This window comes from Cucumis melo, chromosome 12 (genome assembly GCF_025177605.1).
Source record: "Cucumis melo cultivar AY chromosome 12, USDA_Cmelo_AY_1.0, whole genome shotgun sequence".
Classification (NCBI taxonomy): Eukaryota; Viridiplantae; Streptophyta; class Magnoliopsida; order Cucurbitales; family Cucurbitaceae; genus Cucumis; species Cucumis melo.
Window position 1 is genome coordinate 24631004 of NC_066868.1, and position 19542 is coordinate 24650545.

Genomic DNA, 19542 nt, shown 5'->3' on the forward strand with positions numbered 1-19542 from the left:
TTGTTGAAAATGGATAGATCCTCCTGGTATGCTTAACAAGCCAGTATGGACTATGAATGCATCTACTAACTTCATTCTCTGTATAAAATATGAATGCTTAACATATGATATTTAACATAGTCCTTATCCTAACTTTCTTGGCTTAAACATTTGACTTTTTAAATACTGTTCTAACATTGCTTATTTGTGAGGTATGTAAACATAGTGTTATTGTGCAATGATTCCATGGAAAAGTTAGAGAAGAGAACTGAATATAGAAGTTGATTTCGAGACAAGAATGTTCAGTCTTCTTGACCAATATATCTAATTTGTTACTAATAGAACTTAAGTTTTGAATTTGACGTATATGGATAAACCATAGATTAATGTGTCTTTCATTCCTTAAGTTGTTAGTCTCAAATTTATACCTCAATATGGGTTTCTGTGTTGTCAACGGAAAATTTACTCATTAGTCATCCCTCTTTGGTCATTTTTCATCCTCATCATAGATTTTGTACAAAGGAATTCAAAGTTTTGCGTTCAAGAATGAAAATTTCTGTCCGCGATTAAATTTTCTATTGGAAAAATAGCCATGAACTTGTCAATAGACTTAGAGAGTTGGTTGCAATTGAACCTTTAAATATTGCAAAATCATTTAAGAAAATTATTACTCTTGACATTTTGAAAGAAAATCATCACATAATTTATTTTCTAAACAAGTCAAAAGAGAGAGAGATGAGAAAGATCAAAATGTCACTTGCATTGATGAAAAATCTCTATGCTTTTGATTCTAAGATTTCTCTCTAATACTATGTTTAGAAAAGTTATATATACATGTAAAAATGATATGCTACTTACCTAAAAATGAACTTACCTAAGCTTATGTTTTTGCGATTAGTATATCTAAAGTAGAAAAAGAATAGTGAATATATTAGTACCAACGAAACATGTGCATAAGCTTTTATGAAAGTAATATTTTAGTCCAAATGTTATGTTTAAATTTGTAATAATTAATAATTTAATCTTTTAAATGTTCCAATTTTGAGCAAAATTTTCTGTTGAAATGGAAAATTTCTTCCTAATCTAAGTGTCAACTTTTTTTCTCCTTTACCTAATGACTGTCTGTAGGTTTGGTTTAGAAAATGCATTTTAACATATTTTATAATTCAAAAAAAGGACTCACCTTGCGTGAAGAGAAAAGCAGAGCAGGCTGATGAAAGAAACGGTGGCACCCCGCCGTACTCAAATTATTCCGTATCACAGGACAGTCAGTGGAGACCACCATGGGGATTTCCTTTGGGATGTGGACCGTCTTCTTTTATTTTATACGGTTTGTTTATTTGTCAGGTATTCGATATTCTTACTTTTCCAACAACCTCTCAAATCCTTTGTTCTCTGAGATTGTAGAGTCTCTGTATGGGAAGAAGGAGCTAAATGAAAATCCGAAAGGAACCCAAGTTCAACAAGGTTGAAGATGAGGTTCAGAACATCCCAACACAGGAGAATTATGTTTTTGTTAAGGACGATGATTATATTGAAGTATAACGATACAACTCACGAGAATATCAGATATTCAAACCTTCACTCTACCCATCATCAAGGTAAAGATTCGAAGATATATTGTACGTGAAGTTGAACTTTTAAGAACCTCGTAGGTACTTTTTAAAATTAAAAAATATGTTAAACAATGTTATTACAAACTGTTATTGCTATATTTTTCTTACCAGCAAGATGTGTGACTATTATGTTTTAATTACATCATCTCATCATTCTGTCAAACATGATGTTCAACTTCTTGGATAATAGATCTGAAACTATTGCATGGTTGCTTTGTTTGTTTGGACCTTTTCCTTTCTCTGTTTTCTTAAAAGAAGTGGGAGTATATATATTCATACATATCCCTTGGGTTGGGTTGCTGTTTTTTATTATACAATTGATATAGTGTCATGTTTGAAGATTGTTCAATTTGATGAGAATTTGGTAGAAGCAGAATGTATACCTAACTGTATTAAACTAAGTTGCAGTCTTAATAACTCAGAGTTTTTGTACGAGTCTCAAGAAGTTTCCTATATACTCATTAAGGTATTCTTCAAATTATCTCGATGTGAACTTATAATTTTAACCGTAAAACAAATAGAAATCTACAAGGGATGTGCGTGGATTCAAATCAAAGAAAATAGCTTCCAACAACAATGGCCATCACCAACGCCACCGTCGCCGCCAGTTTTCCTGTCCAATCAGAACAAAGCAACACGATTATTTAATTAAATGTTTGCAACTCAAACAGGACCAATAAAAGAATGAGTATGTTATCACCTGAAAGCAGTGGAGGAGCGGCCGTAGAGGGTGCCGGTGAGGACAACGGAGGAGGTGGAGCTAACATTGAAGACGGCGGAGAAGTCACTGTTGGAGGAGGGACAGATGCTGGCGGAGAAGACACTGTTGGAGCAGGGACAGGTGCCGGTGGAGGTGAAACAGAGGAACGCGAAACGCCCCTGTAAAACGGATAAAGCTCATAACGAACACTACAACTGGGAAACAAAATCCTACCGCCCTTTTTACCACTACAACAATCAGGAAAATTTTGAACAGCATTGCTCAAGCATTTCCGACAATTTGAGTTGGACAAATCCCCTGTACACTGCGCCAGCGTATAAACCGTCTCCTTTCCAAAACTAGCTTCTTTAGTAGCAAATTTCAAATCCTTTTTCCGGGAAGAAGCCTTAACCACCGCATCGTTCAACGCCGAACCCACAATTTGGTCAAAACTGCTTGTTTCCTCCCCAATATCTTGGTAGTTGATCAAAATCATCGCCGGCTCCTCTGCCACGATGGAGAAGAAGGATTGGTTGGAATAGCGGAAAAAGCAGTCATCGAACCAAATAATGGCCTCTACACTAAGAGGGCAGTATTGTTGGGAGGAATTGGTGGTAGCTGTGGCAACGCAGTGGTGGCAGGCAGTGGCGTTGAGATCGCCACGGCACTGGAAGTGGGCGTAAACAGGGGGGACGGAAGATTTGTGGTAGAATTTACGAGAAGAATTGGAGGAGAGAAATGAAGAGAGGGTATTGAGATTGGAAGAGAAGGTGGAATTTGGTGAGAAGGTGGTATTGGAGCAGTAACGGAAAGGATCCATAAACAATTCTGAGCTGCCATGGATGAAAAGGAAGGTGAAGAAGAAGAGATGGAGTAGAAATTTCATATTGGAGACTTTTTTCTTCTTCTTCTTTGCTTTGGCTGTTTATTTCATTTAATTCCCAAACCAAAGGCATCCTTTTATATTAATGAGATGTTTTTTAGATCTTAGGAAAAAGACAAAATATCTCTACATATTTTGTTGTATTTTTTTCTTAATCAAAAGGCAGAGTTTTACTTTTGAAAATGGGTTAAGATTTAAATGTATGCCTAAGAAATATAAAAGGAAAAAAGGTTGCAAATATAAAAATTATGAAATGTAGTTTAAGAGAACAATCTAAAAAAAAAATGGTTAGAAAAGAAAAATGAAACATATGTTATAATACATATATGGTTGAAGAATGAAATGAAATGTATAATGAAGTTGAAGTTGAAGTTGGAAAAATATTCTAGATTATAATTCCACTTTCAAACCAAAATAGTGAAAGTACATATTAAACTCTCTTTATTTTTCTATAATATTTTTAATTTCTATATAGAGTATGATATGATCTTTCTATATATTTTAATTTGGTCTTTCATGGCTCTTTGTTTGGGATATTAATTAGTTTTTTCTCATTTTTTTTTTGTTGTAATTGATCACACTAAAATCTATTATTACATTCAAAGTCTCCTCAATTCCCTTTCATAATTTACAATAAATAAATAGTTATAATTCTACAAACATTTGACTATCAATGTTTAAGGCTTTATTCTAGCTGTCATGGTTATTGATAATAATAATGAAAAAAAATCCCCAAATATTTTATTAAAAATAAAACTTAGATATACCACTTTAGACATATATCAATATTCTTACATTTATGGATTTGACATTGACATGGAAAGTGAATCTAGCTATGATTTTTTGTTTTTTTTTTTTTTTAAGCTTTACCGTAATTGATACGTTGAACAAACATTTAGGATTTAGATGGATGACGTACTATTGTCATTCATCATTTAAAGTGGTACAACCCTCGATTGATATAATTATAACCTCAATATTCGGAGGTATAACATTTGAAAGAGTATTGCAAAGGTTAGGTAGAAATTAGAAAAATAGAGTAAGGAATGAATGTTAACCTTTTATGATATGGCCCTACTAGAAAGACTTGGCACAGGTGAGTCAAGTCAATGGCCAAGTCAGTCTCACACTTTGCTGCACATTTCAAAGTTTTGGGTAAGTTTAATGTAATGATTTTATAAGTTTGAGTCTCCTCATTCTATCTGGTATCGAAATCGCAAGTATATGTTTTAATTAATCAGTTGCGCTAGGTAAAATCTAAGAAATAATTTTAATTTTATGGTGAAAAAGTAAAATAGATAAAGGAACTCGTATTAAATGAATAACAATAAACACACTTCAAGATTCTAGCAATAAACACATTTCAAGAATCTAGAGGACACTCCCTTAGATTTAGTCTTTGTTTTAGTTTTTTTTTTTCTTTTTGTTAACAAAAAATAATCAGGTTCGAACGCGTTTGAATTTAATGAAAGATGGATAGACTCCCTTGAATATGTTAATTGAACCTTTTTCAATTAACTAAATCTTCTTTGAATCTCCTATCTTCATATATTTCGAATTGGTCTTTGAAGAGATCATATGGTCTTCATTAAAGACTTACCTTGGATAATGATCCTTCCATAGCTCTTATTTGTGTACGTCTATGAATGAATTATCTTTTTATAGATAGAGAATGGATAACTTGAAAAGTACACTTTGAACATTTTTTGGTTAAAACAATTTTTAAAGATTCTTGGACAAGAATCTTGAAAAGTCTTGTTGACGAAGTAAGAAAAATATCTTCTCTAGAAAATATTAATGTGAGAGAAACTGTCACTAACTTAAGGAACAACAAATATCCCTGAAAACTTGGAATAAGTTTTCCTTTTCAAATTAAATAATAAAACTAAATATAATATTTTGTAAAAAAAAAGTAACGTATGGGATTGTATAATAAAAATATGGTGGATTTTAATTCCTAAAACCAGACAAAAATAAAATTTACTCAAAACACATGCTAGTATGATCCAAATTAAAATATACTTTCCTTTCAAATCACAAAAAAGTTGTAAAAACCACAAACAACTATAATAAACAATTTAATGTGGCAAGCAACTCCTAAAATTCAATTTGAAAACTAATTTGTTTTTGTTTCTAATTTTGAAAGTTATAGATTCCCTTTCACTTCAAAATTTCTTATTTACTATCTACTACTAGACGTCTTCAAAAACCAAACTAAGTTTTTGAAACTAAAAACAAAAGGTAGTTTTTAAGAGAGCTTGTTCATTTTTTTAGAATTTGATCAATAATTCAAATCTTTCCGAAACATACCTTAAATTACTAGGTGTGTGTGATCTGTTAAAGTGATGGTTGGATAGAAATTAATCTATAAATTCCAGCAATTAAGTAAATTACTAGGTAGCGGTATGGAAGTAGAGGAGGGCAATGTATCAGGAGGAGGAGGAGGGATCAAATTCGAGGGAGATTGAGCCGGAGGAGGCAGTTCAGGAGAAGGGTCGTTCGAATCCGACGGAGACTGTTCCGGAGGAGCCAATTCAGGAGCTGGTGGAGAAACGGCAGGTGGAGGAGAAAGGGAATTAGAGAGGGAAACGCCGTTGTAAAATGGATAAAGTTCATAACGGACAGTACAACTAAAAAGCAAAACTCTAGCTCCTCTTCTGCCACTACAGCATGACGGAATTATTTGTACAGCACGTTTCAAGCATTTCTTACAATTCGAAGTCGACAAATCACTCGTACACTGTGCCAGCGTGTAAACCGTTTCCGACCAGAAACTCGCTTCTTTAGTCCCGAATAATCTGACATGTGAAGAAGAAGAAGAAGAAGAAGAAGCATTTCTAACCGTGTCGTTCAACGTGGACTCTACAATTTTCTAAACCTTTCCACGCCATCCCCAGTGAAATTCTCCTGGTTATTTATGTGCCACAACGGCTCTTCTCTCAGCAACGAGAAGAATGAGCGGTTGGAATAGCGCAAAAAACACTCATCCTTCCAAATAACCGCCTCTACACTGAATGGGCAGTACATTTGCGAGAAATTGGTCGTGGCCTTGGCGACACAGTGTTGGCATGCGGTGGCGTTGAGATCGCCACGGCATTGGTAATCGCCGTATACGGTGGTGGCGGAAGCATGGTGGTAGAATCTGTGAGAAGCATTGGAGGAGAGAGAGGAAGAGAGGGATTTGAGATTTGAAAAGTAAGTGGAGTTTGGTGAGAAGGTGGCATTGGAGCAGTAACGGAACGGATTATCCAAATATTGGTCGGAGCTAATTCGATGGCGACGCCCATGGATGGGGAAACTAAGGAGGAAAAATACTACAAACATAACAAAAGTACTCTCCATATTCACAAATCTTACACTTTGCCTAATTTTCATGTTGCAGCAAAACCTCAAAATCTCTTACACTTCAAGCAACAAATTCATAAATTTAAAGTGGAGCAAATTCCACGGATATCCCAATAAAAGGGTCGAACTGTGACCGACAACATCTTACCCCCAAATTCTATCATAATTATTCATATACATTCTTCTTCTTACGAAATCTATCAAAAATGATATATTTGACAAAATATAGCAAAATTTTAGAATCTATCTATATTTATTAGTCATATTGATAGACAACAATTGAAGTATATTAATGTCTATCATTGATAAAAATCCAAAATTTTGTTATATGTTGTAAATATTTTAGTTTATTTTACTATATTTAAAAATGTTTGTATATTAATTAGTTAATATACAAATATGAAGTAAATTATATTAATAAACTAATGGTATATGTTGGAAATATAATCAAAGTCTCACATGATTCAGATGATAATAAATTTATATTTTAAGGATTTACTAGACACAAAATTGGAGAATTTAAGGACTCATTGTTTTAAAGTTTGAAGCTTATATATGGACACAAATCTAAAAGTTGATCGTGGCTTAAAATTCTAACCTCATATAAATTTGTGTCCGTTTAAGATTTGGATTCATCAACAACTTTTGAAATGGAGAATCAAATTTTTGATCTATATATCGAACGAAAGGCAAGACTAAAATTACTCACTTTGGTGTTAGTAATACGACAGAACAAAGCTAAAATATATTTAAAACTTATGATAGCTAGTTAGAGATATAACAATTCCCCAATTTAAATTCAAACAAATAAAATATTAATGTCTAGTTTGGTAATCATTTGGTTTTTGTTTTTTAAAATTAAGTGTCTATGGAATTTTTTTTTCTTTGTTATATACTTTTTACGAATAATTCAAATACCAAGTTAAAATCTGAAAACTGAAAAGTGTAGGTTTTAAAAAATGACATTTTCAAATATAGTAAAATAAACTAAAATACTTACAAAATATAGCAAAGTTTTGGATTTTATCAATGATAGACACTGATCATAAACTTCTATTAATATCTATCATTGATAAAATCTAAAATTTTATTATAATTTATAAATATTTTGTCAAATTTGATCGTTTTGATAGTTTTTCTTTTAAAAACTTATTTTTTGTTTTATGAATTTATCTAAAATTCAAAAAATATGAAAATAAATCAAGGTAAGAAATGAAGATGAAATGTATGTAAAATTTTTTAAAAATAAAGTAGAAAATAAAATAAAAAGATTACAAAATTGAGTTTAAATATGAGTTGAATTCATCTAAGTCGCAGCGTATTGCAAAAGTTAGGTAGAAAATGAAAAAGAGAGTGATGAATGGGAGCATTTGGTCCAAATATATATATATATATATATATATATATATATAAACATACAAAGTCTTTGTGATAGGGATGTGGTCAAGTCAACATAAAGAGAGAAAAACTCATAAAATAATTAAATGAAACCAAACCTTTCTATACGAAGTTGATGTGTCCTTTTAACAATTCACTTTAGAGAAAAGAAAAGTAGTTTTTATATATATACATAATAACAATGCAAGAAACTAACAATAATATAGTGATGAACTCGTACTTCGCGTTTAAGATGTTTGAAGCGTTGAATTGAGTTTATATGTTGGAATGTATATATTATTGGATGCAGTTTTTATGATAACATAAATAAATAATGTGTTTTTACGATGATAGTTTTTGTTGAGACACCTTTTTAATCAATAATTCTATATACTTTTCCATCAACCATGAATGGTACTTTGTTTTTTTTGAAGTACTCATTTGTTGTTGGAAGTTTTTGAAAAATGGGGTTTTGGGTTTAATTTTAGATCACACATTTATGTAAAGAGAATTGTCAAAAACAACAAATTTAATAAAACGTTTATAATATATAGCAAAGTTTTTAATTTTATCAATAATAGATATTGACGGATAAACAGACAATGATAAAAAGGTTATCAGTTTCTATTATTAATAGATTTCAAAATTTTACAAGTTTGAACCAAATTATATTTCTCTTTAAGGCATGATTGCTAGAAATGATACGGGAGAAAATTATATGTCGAAAATGTAATTTTGTAGTATAATCACGTTATTAATGGCCATGTTTAGAGGTGCCACATCTTGGTGAAGCTACGCAATGAGGGCAGTGTGAATATTGTTAATGGAGATGTGAATATAAAATATTGGTGACATTCAAAATTGATCTCCAACATATTGAGTTTGAGTTCATATCTTAACTCATACCAAACTCATACTTTCACCCAAAACAAGTAGCTACAATAATTGACCTTTATGTGTATAACTTCTCCTTTTCACATTAACACAACACATCCCCTTTTCTTTCTCTTTTAATTTTTAGAAAATCGATTAACAAAATAATAAAGGAAAATTATTATAAATAGCAAAATGTTGAGAATATTTACAAAATATATCAAATTTTTTAATTATATTAATGATAGACACTACACTAATAGACTTATTTTCAAGTTTCTAGAAACTATGGTAACGGTGATGATAATGATAATAGTAATGATAAAGGAAATAGTAAAAATTGAAATCAATACAATTATGTTTACAATTCAAAATCAATCCCTCTATTTAGATGTCTATATGAGTCTATTGCAATCTATTACGAAGTACAAAAATAATATTATATTATTATTTATATAAAAAAAAGGGTTCATTTTGCTTTATTTAAAATGTGATTTTTTTTTTATATATATAAGTTAAGATTAGCCACACTCCATTAAAATCTGCTTGGATTACCTTTTAAAATGTTTAAATTTGAAAAAAAAAATGATTTAAAAAAAATTTGAGTTGTTTGATAACTTTTCAAAATGCATTTTTAAAAAATGAGATTGAAAAATAATCCATTTTAAGAAAAACACTCCGAACCAGAAAATGACGTATATAAACACTTATAAAAAGATGGTTTCTTATAAAAAGATCTAACCAAACATGTAAATAAATGTTTAAATTTTAAACTCATTTGAAAGAAAATGTTTAAAAGAAAATGCATTTTTGAAAAATATTTTTTTTTCATAAATAATTCAAAGACACTCTTAGTTAATACTAAATCCTAAACTCTAAACCCTAAACCCTAAAAGACATTATTAGGAACTAAGAGACATTATTAGGGTTAGATGATTCAAAGAACAATGATAACCAAGCATCAATGAGTTGGAGGATTCAAACAACACATAACTAACCAAAACATCATTGCTACAAAAGAGTACTCTTAGCCAAATTAAATTGTTTTATCCTGTAAAAATCTACTTAATTATGTACATATTGATGAGTTCGGATATATATCTTAGAAGTTAAAACATATAGCCATAAATAATACAAGGCTCTAGTACAATAGTAATCAAATAGAACATTTCTTGGAGCTAATTAATGAGACACATATACATATATACTTAGCAGCTTCATCGTGGATGCAATTCAGATAGAGATGTTTCATTGACAGAACACTTGGTAGACTTGTTAGAAGAATGATCACTGCCTATAGTATTGCCATTGTCTTTACTCCGCACGAACAATGCTGGCTCTTTAGGTATCGGCAAAGTAACGGAATAACTATTAAGCATAAGAACAATGGATGCCATGGAAGGTCTGCTGTTAGGATCCTCTTGAACACATAATAAAGCAATATGAATGCATCTAAGCACCTCATTTCTCGAGTAATTATCTTGCAACATTGGGTCCAATAATTCTAATGGTATTCCGTCCTTCCACAGTGCCCAAGCCTAATACAACAAAAACAAACAAGAGTGTGGATTTGAAACTTCCGTTTCTAATGCATCATTTGGTAAAGGGTAAGAATCGTAATTGACTTACATAGGTCGAAATATCTTCGGCAAGATCTGACAAGTAGAAGGTGTTGTTTTTCCTACCGCTTATAATCTCTAAGACTAAAACTCCAAAGCTATAGATGTCGGATTTCATTGAGAAATTTCCGTGCATTGCGTACTCAGGAGACATGTAACCACTGAAGTACAAGAAGAATAGTTAATAATGATACTAATTCTAATCGAGACTTTTAAGAACAAGAAAATAAAATTAGGAATACCATATTAGGATGTGGTGAAGAAAAACTTACTAGGTACCAACAATCCTACTCGTATAATTTCCTTGACTTTGATCCATTTGAATAATTCTTGCCATGCCAAAGTCTGAAATTTTTGCATTCATATCTCCATCTAACAAAATGTTACTCGCTTTAAGATCACGGTGAATAATTCTAAGACGAGAATCTTCATGTAGATACAATATTCCTCGAGCAATTCCGTTGATGATCTTATATCGTTTCAACCAATCCAACTGTTTCTGTCCCTCTTGATCTACACATTTTCAACAATCAAATTGACATAAACAAAAGAAAATCAAAACATAAGCTGAAATATGAAGTGAAAGAATAAAAAGGATGAAGGAAGAACGAACCAAACAAGAAAAAGTCGAGGCTTTTGTTGGGAATGAATTCATAGATGAGAATCTTTTCTTCACCCTCCAAGCAGAATCCCAATAACCTTACTAGGTTTCTATGTTGAAGCTTAGCAACCAACATAACCTCATTCTTGAACTCTTCAGAACCTTGCAAAGATCCTCTCGACAGTCTCTTCACAGCTATCTCTTGTCCATTATCAAGCCTACCCTGAAGTATAAACATACAAAAAATTTCAAAATACCATTCATAAATACTGAAAGAAAAATTTCAATTTCTCATGAAAATGAGGTTAAGGTAATAACTGATTGATACCTTGAAGACAGCTCCAAATCCACCTTCTCCCAATCTGTTTTCCTCTGAGAATTTGTTAGTAGCAGCTTCAATTGTTTTGAAATCAAATTGAAGAGAATCCGAAGTGGTCATCTCATCAACAACTGCACAAAATAAATCATAACCAAATTTTGCTTCATATAGTATAAGAACTCAATCTACCTGAATCCTAAAACTATTGTGATTAAACAACAAGAAAGTACCACTATCTTCCTTCACAGCAGAGTCTCTCTTCTTCGCTCTCTGGCGCAGGAAGCAACATCCCATGACAAACAGCAATATGGAGACGGTAATTGGAGCCACAATGGCTACAATTAACACCGTTGAGGACCTTCTTTCCCCTGTTTAATACAATTCTGACATCATAATCGACTCGTAAACTTAAATAACATTATAGGAGTTTAAACATGAAGATTACCAGGTGGAGGAGAAGAAGGAAGAAGAGGCCGTGATGGGATTGTGGAAATGGGCGTGGGAGTTGCGGGAGGCGGTATGGAAGTTTCGTAAAACGAGTAAACTTCATAACGAACAATACAACTGGGAAGCAGAACTCTTCCGCCTTGTTTATCAGTACAACAATTCGGAATTTCATTGGTAGCTTGGCGCAAGCATTCTCCGCAATCTGTATTAGACAAATCGCCGGTACACTGAGCTAATGTGTAAATATTTCGATCTTGTGTGAAATTAGCCATCTGGGTTGCAAACAATTCACCCATTGAAGAGGCTGCCAGGGCCGCGGTGGCTCTCAACGTGGACATGACTAATTGGTTGAATCGAGCCTTGTCGCCATCTATATTAACCAGATTCAGTAACCGCAAATTTGGGGTTGAGGTAATGATGGAAAAGAAAGGTTGGTCGGAATAGCGGAAAATGATTTCGTCGTACCAAATCACAGCGCCTTTTGCCAAAGGACAGTACAGTCGCTCTGCGTCTCTGGTTGCGGTGGCTAAGAAAGTTCGACAGGTGGCGTTGGTGACGTCTCCACGGCACTGGAAGAGACCATAAACGGTGTCGTTTGGGGATCGGCCGACGGAAGTATTGAAGAATCTGTTCGTTGGGGGGCCGTTGGTGGAGAGAGTTGAAAAGAGAAGATTGAGGTTGGCCTGATAGGTGCTGTTCTGAGTGAAATTGCCGGTCAAGCATCTGCGATATGGGTAAGAGGCTTCGTTCTGAGCGTTTCCATGGGTAAGGAGATTGAGGAGGAAGATGAAAGTAAGTAAATTGAGCATGGTAAAGGAGTTATATTGGAGTTTAAAAAAAGTGGGTCTGCTTAAGGTTTTTGAACAAATTGTAAGAATTATGTGAACGGAGAAGAAGGATTTTGCAGAATTAATGGGATAAACAATGAATCATACGCGTCAATCTCCAAGTAAACAGAGTCAAGTAAGTGTCGGAAATGATGGATTGGTGGAGCAGATAAATGTGTAAATGAACAAAAGTAAGGTTTAGAAGTTTTTTCTTTTAGTAAACAGATAGTCAAACCATTGGTAGGGCCAGCGTGGTGTGAGTTTCAGTCAACATCATCTGGAAAAATGATGCCAAGTGGAAAATATGGATTTTTTTTTAATTTCCCTCACCTAATTTTATCTTTTTCCACGTGGCTGCCTCTCTTTGTCCTTTTCCTTTCCAATTTTCCATCAAACTTCTATTCAAATTCAATCTATGGCATCTTTGAATATTCATATCAAAACCCTATCGATTGTATTCCCAAATTTAGTACCCTAAATTCTATTGATTGAATATTCTTCTTTTCAAAAAAATTTCTATATCAAACTACTTCTCTTTTAACAATGGCTGTAATCACGGGAAAATATGTATGATTGATACTATTTCAACGATATTTGTTTCTTAAGTTTTAGGTTTTAAATATGATGTAATACCAATCATATTTTGAAACAATTTTATGGACAATAACTAAGATTAGTATAGCACCGATTAAAAAAAAATGCAAATATATATATACTAAAGTCTATCGGCAATAAACTTTATGTATCATTGATGGACTCTTATGATTTATTAATGGTCGACCAATATTTATATTATGATCTAACTATGATAGACTTTTATTATGATTAATCTAATTTTCTATCTGATTGCTATCTACTTTTGATCTAATTGCTATCTACTTTCTATTTGATTGTCAATGTGATTGTTATCTATCTGATTGCATAATATTAACTATTAAGTACATTGTAATCTCTTTCTGATTGTCATTTGATTTCTTATGTTATTTTCATTACATATATATTAGGTACTAAACTAATTACTTTATGATTTCTATTTTATTGTCATGTGGTTTTCACTACATATTTTAAAGTACTTTGTGATTTCTGTTTGATTGTCATGTACTGATTGATACCTTATTTTGTGATTTTTATTAAAAATTGTAAGTTATGTGAAAATAAAAATATAAGTTAATTATATGACAATCATACGTCTATAAGATGACTAACTAATTAGCAAAAAATAAAATACTTTCATATAGTACTCGAATGAAATTCAAATGACAATCTATCATACTAAAAATCAAACATAATGAATCCCCTCTTTATTTTCTACTTAGCAAACACGAAGGTTTTGTACTTAAAAAACCTAATTTTTCAAGTTAAACATTGAGAATAGTGATTTGGCATTAGATTACTTGACGTCAATATAATGTCAAATAAACGTATACTCGACGCTTTATTAGCGTCAAGTAAAGAAATATTTGACGTGTTTTGAATGTCAAGTAAATGTATACTTGACAGTTTTTTAGTGTCAAGTAATCTGACTATACTTGACAGTCGATTACTTGACGCTTTCCATTTTCTGTAGTAGTGAAATCATATAAAATAAAGGAAACAAATCAATATATATATGATCTATATTAAATAGCAATCAAACAACTATTAAGATCCATTAGCAATTAGACGAGTTAAAGAATAGAAGTTAATCAAATGATAATCAAAAAGGCAATGAAAACAAATATATATATATATATATATATATGCAATCTTAGACGACATTCAGAAGCTAATCAAATGACTATTTCAAAAGACCAATTAAATATTAGAAAAAAAAAAAAGTAATCAGATAGACAATGAAATTGCAATCACACAACAATCAAATTTAATGCAAATTCGTGAATCAAAGAGTGCAGTTTAAACTTTTCAATTTCAATTCCTCTCTTTAATTTGGGTTGGGCTGTCAGATTTGCTATTTTTGCAAAAAAAAAAAAATCAAATCTTTGCATCATGAGCATAAATTTTTCAAATGTTGTTTACAATCTTGCAATTGTCTATTTCTTAGAAGGAATTGTCGTATAAATACATAGTAAATAGATTCAAAATATTAATATATACAATAATACTTTTAAAAAATTACAAATAAAACAAAATTAGTCTATGATTATAAGACTCTTATCTATCAATAATAAAAATATATATTTTGCTATATTTATAATTTTTTAAAATGTTATTACTTACATCATTATTATTCATAAAATTGGATTATAATTAACAATTCAATAAACAAAAAATTGGTTATCGAATGGCGACTTGGTTTTTTTATTCTAGAAAATTAAATTTACTCTCTTTTTAACTTCTTACGATCATTGTTCCAACAAACAATTTAAATTTCCGGCATCGCCTTTGTTTCTCTCTTGGCGTTCCAACTTGGAGATTGACGTCTCATTCATCTTTTCTCCAATTAATTCTGCAAAATCCTTCTTCTCGGTTCATACAATTCCTACAATTTGTTCATATATAAACCTTAAGCAGACCCACTTTTTTTAAACTCCAATATAACTCCTTTACCATGCTCAATTTTCTTACTTTCATCTTCTTCCTCAATCTCCTTACCCATGGAAACGCTCGGACCCTTGTTTCTTACCCATATTGCAGTTGCTTGTCCGGTAATTTCACTCAAAGGAGCTCCTATCAGTTCAACCTCAATCTCCTCTTTTCTGCTCTCTCCACTAATAACGGCCCCCCAACAAACAGATTATTCAACACTTCCGTCTGCAGATCTCCAAACGACCCCGTTCATGTCTCTGCTTCCAGTGCCGTGGAGACGTCAGTCAACGCCACCTTTCAAACTTTCTTAGCCACCGCAACCTGGTGCAACTCAGTTATAGATATTTCATTGGTAGAGGAAATGAAAAGGTTGGTGGCAAGTTGATCACTATTGATTACAATTGCATTGTCTGTATTGTGCATGAAGATTGTTGGCTCTTCGGGCAAAGGCAAAGGAACCGAGTAAGTGTTGAGCATAAGAACAATGGATGCCATGGAAGGTCTACGACTTGGATCATCTTGCACACATAGTAAACCAATATGAATGCATCTAAGTACCTCATCTTTTGAGTACCTAGTTTCAAGACTTGGGTCCGATAATTCTAATGCCATCTCCTCCTTCCATAGTTTCCAAGCCTAGAAAAAACAAAAACGATTTAGGAGTTTAGCGTTATGTTTACGGTGATCATTTGCTAGATTCAACCTATCAATATTTAATAGCAAGAAAACTTACGTAAGTTAAGATGTCTTCGGCAAGTTCTGATAGATAAAATGTACTGTTTTTCTTTCCACTTATTATCTCTAAGATCAAAACTCCAAAGCTATACACATCAGATTTTGTCGAGAAATTTCCATACATTGCATATTCAGGAGACATGTACCCACTAAAAGAACAACACCATTAGTAATGACAATTTAAGTTTGTGTAAAAGATGCTAATAGGTTAATTAGAGGTGACATTATTACTTAATTCTAACACAAAAATCAAGAATAAATGCTATTTTAATAGTACAATAATTAATTTGATAACTCTCTTTCCAGCAGCTTTTGGAGTGAAGAAATACTTACTAAGTACCAACTATTCGATTTGTAATATTTGCTTGATTATTTTGATCGACCACTTGAATAATTCTTGCTATACCAAAGTCTGAAATTTTTGGATGCATATTGTCATCTAACAAGATATTACTGGCTTTAAGATCACGATGAATAATTCTAAGTCGAGAATCTTCATGTAGATATAAAATTCCACGAGCAATGCCATTAATGATCTTATATCGACTCAACCAATCCAATTCTTGTCGTCTCTTGGAGTCTGCACATCATATAGTCAAAATCAAGCTCATAATTAATGGAAGGAAATCAATACAAATATAAATATGCATATGTAGTCCGTGAACAAACCAAATAGGAAATAGTCGAGGCTTTTGTTGGGAATGTATTCATAGATGAGTATCTTTTCTTCACCCTCCAAGCAGAACCCCAATAGTCTTACTAGATTTCTATGTTGAAGTTTAGAAACAACCATAACTTCATTCTTGAATTCTTCAGAACCTTGCAAAGATCTTCTCGATAATCTTTTCACTGCTATCTCTTGTCCATTATCAAGCATACCCTGAAATTACATACACCCCCTAACGGTATAAAATTAAGAAATTTGCTTATTTTCCATTCAAGTAAATTGTGTGTCAAGGCCGTACGTACCTTGTAGACTGCACCAAATCCACCTTCACCCAGTTTGTTGTCTGCTGAGAAATTGCTTGTAGCGGCATCGATTGTATTGAAATCATATTGAAGAGATTCAATGGAGGTGAACTCAGTAACAACTGCGCAAATCAAATACCCAAAAATGGATTTATATTATAAAGAATAAATTTAGTTGCATTCATTCCATAAGTATAATCTAAAAAGAAAGCAAAATACAAGTACTGTCTTCCTTCTTTAAAGTAGTGTGTTTTTTCTTTGCTCCTCGGCGTATGAAACATTTATATCCCCGAACAAGTAAAGGTATGAAGAGACTAGTTGCAATTAGAACCAGAATGATCATTGGCAACGATGAGTATCTGCTTTCCCCTGTTCAACAAAATATATAGTGAAATAAGAGTTAAATTTTCTGCAGGTAACTGGCTGAGTAAAACCAGTGCATTAAAAAAATAGATGGGAAAAATGCACTTTTGGTTCCGTCTGGAGTTGTTGTCTTTTTGGTCCCTAAGTTTCTTTTCTTTTCTTTTTTTTTTTTTCTTTTTTTCCTTCTTTCTTGTGAAGAAAAAGACTAGTTTCCATTAACGAGATGCCCATATTCCCTTTTCGTTTCCAGCTTGATTTCTACTCTTCTTTCCCCTTCTGGTTTCTGGGAAGACTTATCTGGCTCAATTCCTCTGTCAAATGATCCACTCCCTCTGTTGGGTGTTCTTTTCTTTGGGAAATTTCTTATGTTTTTTGTTATCTTTTGATGAAATGCTAGGACTCGCTGAAACTTGTATCAAAATTTTTAGGGGAGAGGAGAGTTCTTAATTCGGAGCTTTGGCATGCATGTGCTGGCCTAGTACTTGTTTCTCTACCTGCTGTTGGAAGTCGGGTTGTTTATTTTGCCACAGTGTCATAGCGAGCAGGTGAGCCTATGAGGATTATTCTTTTGCTCAAATTGAATTTAGAAACTCCCTCTTCTGATTTGGATTTTTTTTTTTTTTTTTTTTTTTTTGCCTATTGTTGTAATAATCATTTCATGTTTGTGAGTTGTGAACTTCCCAACTAAATTTTTTATTCTTGTTCATATTTTTTTAATATACGGTAAATAATTTCAATTTTATTGCTTTTTAAAAGGTTAAAATTTTAGTACTATCTTGTAACCAATTAGATAAAATTTTGAGTTAGAGACAATCATTTTGTGAGAAGTTTATGTTTTGAATCTTTAGGGGTCAAATAAACATACAAAAAATGTTATCCAAAATAAATATAAACATCAAACTTAAGGAGCACTTAAATTTGAGAAGAAATGAGTTATATAACCTGGAAGTGGTGAAAGATCAGGCGACGTAGCGGGTGGTAGTGGCATGGAAAGAGAGGAGAGCGGTGAAGGAGTCGAGGGAGATGGGTTCAACTCCGTCCAAGATTGGGCTGGAGGAGGTGCATCCGGAAAAGGGGGCGGAGGCACGTTCGGAGGAGGTGAAGAAGGCGGCGGAGGAGGTGGAGAAGGTGGCGGAGGAGGTGGAAGATCAACGGCGGAAGCATTTACGACGACGTATCGAAATATTTGGTCAGAAGGTGAAACTGGAGCAGTAAGGGAACGACGACGTAACGAAATATTCGTGGGAGCTTCCATGGCCATGGATAGGGAAACTAAGGAGGAAACTACAAACACCACAAAACTCTCTGCATATCTACAAATCTTATACTTTACCTTTTCATTTTGCATTATTATTTAAAGAGGAATGATATTCAAACTATCCCCCTTTGTTTACAAAAATAATCTCCAAAGTCACCATATTGTTGAACAATTCCACGTATGTCCCACATGAAGGGTCGAAATTCCAATCTTCCAATCCGAAATTCCACGGATGTCCTGTAGGAATATGTTTTTGTTCTTTTCTAATTTTTTTCTTTCTTCTCTTTTGTTCTATTCTGATATTTTTTTTTTTTAGTTCAAAAATTGAAAATGCTTACCTCTAAAATCGAAAGTCATATCAATTATCATTGAGTTAGACTCACTTTAACTTTTTGATAATATATATTAGTTCTTATATTTTTCATATACTTATTAGTCATATGCAGAATGTCATTAACATATATTATGATTAATTTTGTATATAATTTAGTTATAACCGAAGTATATATTAATAAAGATGTATCATTTAATACCTGAAGTGAGTGTATTATTTTGGAACATAAAATTCCTTTTAGATTAGTCTTTTAGGTTAATTTTTTTTTTTAAGAATTTGGAGTATATATCAACTGAATTATATACCTATTTCGTTTATCAATTAATTGAAACATTTTTCTAAGAATGAGATGGTTTTATTTAGAGTTTTAATAACATCTAATTTTGAGCAATATAATGAACCGTTAACCAAGGTTCCAAGACATCATATGCATGGTTTAGGGTTTTCTTTTCCTTTTTCTTTCATGAACATATGTGAAAAGTTATCAATAAATCAATTTATATGTCAAACATAATATGCCCCGTATCAATGTGTATCCATTTTATCAAGTGTATCAAACTTGTTCAGTGTACCAATGAAGCATAACAAATATCAAGTGTATCGATAATATATCAAAGTGTATCAAGGGATATTAGATGTATCAGATGTATATATTAAATGTATTAAATGTATATCAATAACGTGGACATTTGTGACATTATACATCTTGTATATGTGGGCTGGTTTATTTTTGTCATTTTTGTAGGAATAGTTGCAAATATAACGATTAGA

General features: G+C 32.3%; 3 protein-coding genes across 5 annotated transcripts; all 3 read right to left on the reverse strand.

Moving 5' to 3' along the window:
- Nucleotides 1–1973: 1973 nt before the first annotated feature.
- Nucleotides 1974–3371, reverse strand: LOC103485632 (cysteine-rich receptor-like protein kinase 25). The gene is made up of 2 exons (XM_008443311.3): nucleotides 2296–3371; nucleotides 1974–2208 (listed from the first exon to the last, which is right to left on the reverse strand). The coding sequence occupies exons 1-2, from the start codon at nucleotides 3179–3181 to the stop codon at nucleotides 2147–2149; spliced, it is 948 nt and encodes a 315-aa protein (XP_008441533.2). The 5' UTR covers nucleotides 3182–3371; the 3' UTR covers nucleotides 1974–2146.
- Nucleotides 3372–9800: 6429 nt separating this feature from the next.
- On the reverse strand, nucleotides 9801–12759 carry LOC103489161 (cysteine-rich receptor-like protein kinase 10). The gene is made up of 7 exons (XM_051080036.1): nucleotides 11758–12759; nucleotides 11543–11680; nucleotides 11322–11443; nucleotides 11006–11216; nucleotides 10665–10905; nucleotides 10403–10553; nucleotides 9801–10311 (listed from the first exon to the last, which is right to left on the reverse strand). Exons 1-7 carry the CDS (start codon nucleotides 12566–12568, stop codon nucleotides 9991–9993), a joined length of 1995 nt encoding a protein of 664 aa, XP_050935993.1. The 5' UTR covers nucleotides 12569–12759; the 3' UTR covers nucleotides 9801–9990.
- Nucleotides 12760–14856: 2097 nt separating this feature from the next.
- LOC127144292 (cysteine-rich receptor-like protein kinase 10) lies at nucleotides 14857–18561 on the reverse strand. Of its 3 annotated transcripts, none has more exons than XM_051080038.1 (7): nucleotides 18122–18561; nucleotides 17042–17185; nucleotides 16817–16938; nucleotides 16517–16727; nucleotides 16181–16427; nucleotides 15846–15996; nucleotides 14857–15748 (listed from the first exon to the last, which is right to left on the reverse strand). In XM_051080038.1, the coding sequence occupies exons 1-7, from the start codon at nucleotides 18525–18527 to the stop codon at nucleotides 15410–15412; spliced, it is 1620 nt and encodes a 539-aa protein (XP_050935995.1). In that variant the 5' UTR covers nucleotides 18528–18561; the 3' UTR covers nucleotides 14857–15409. The 3 variants fall into 3 exon arrangements, with proteins under 3 accessions (XP_050935995.1, XP_050935994.1, XP_050935996.1); XM_051080037.1 differs by having other exon boundaries at nucleotides 17036–17185; nucleotides 18122–18560; XM_051080039.1 differs by lacking the exon at nucleotides 18122–18561 and having other exon boundaries at nucleotides 16517–16746; nucleotides 17036–17051.
- Nucleotides 18562–19542: the final 981 nt, after the last annotated feature.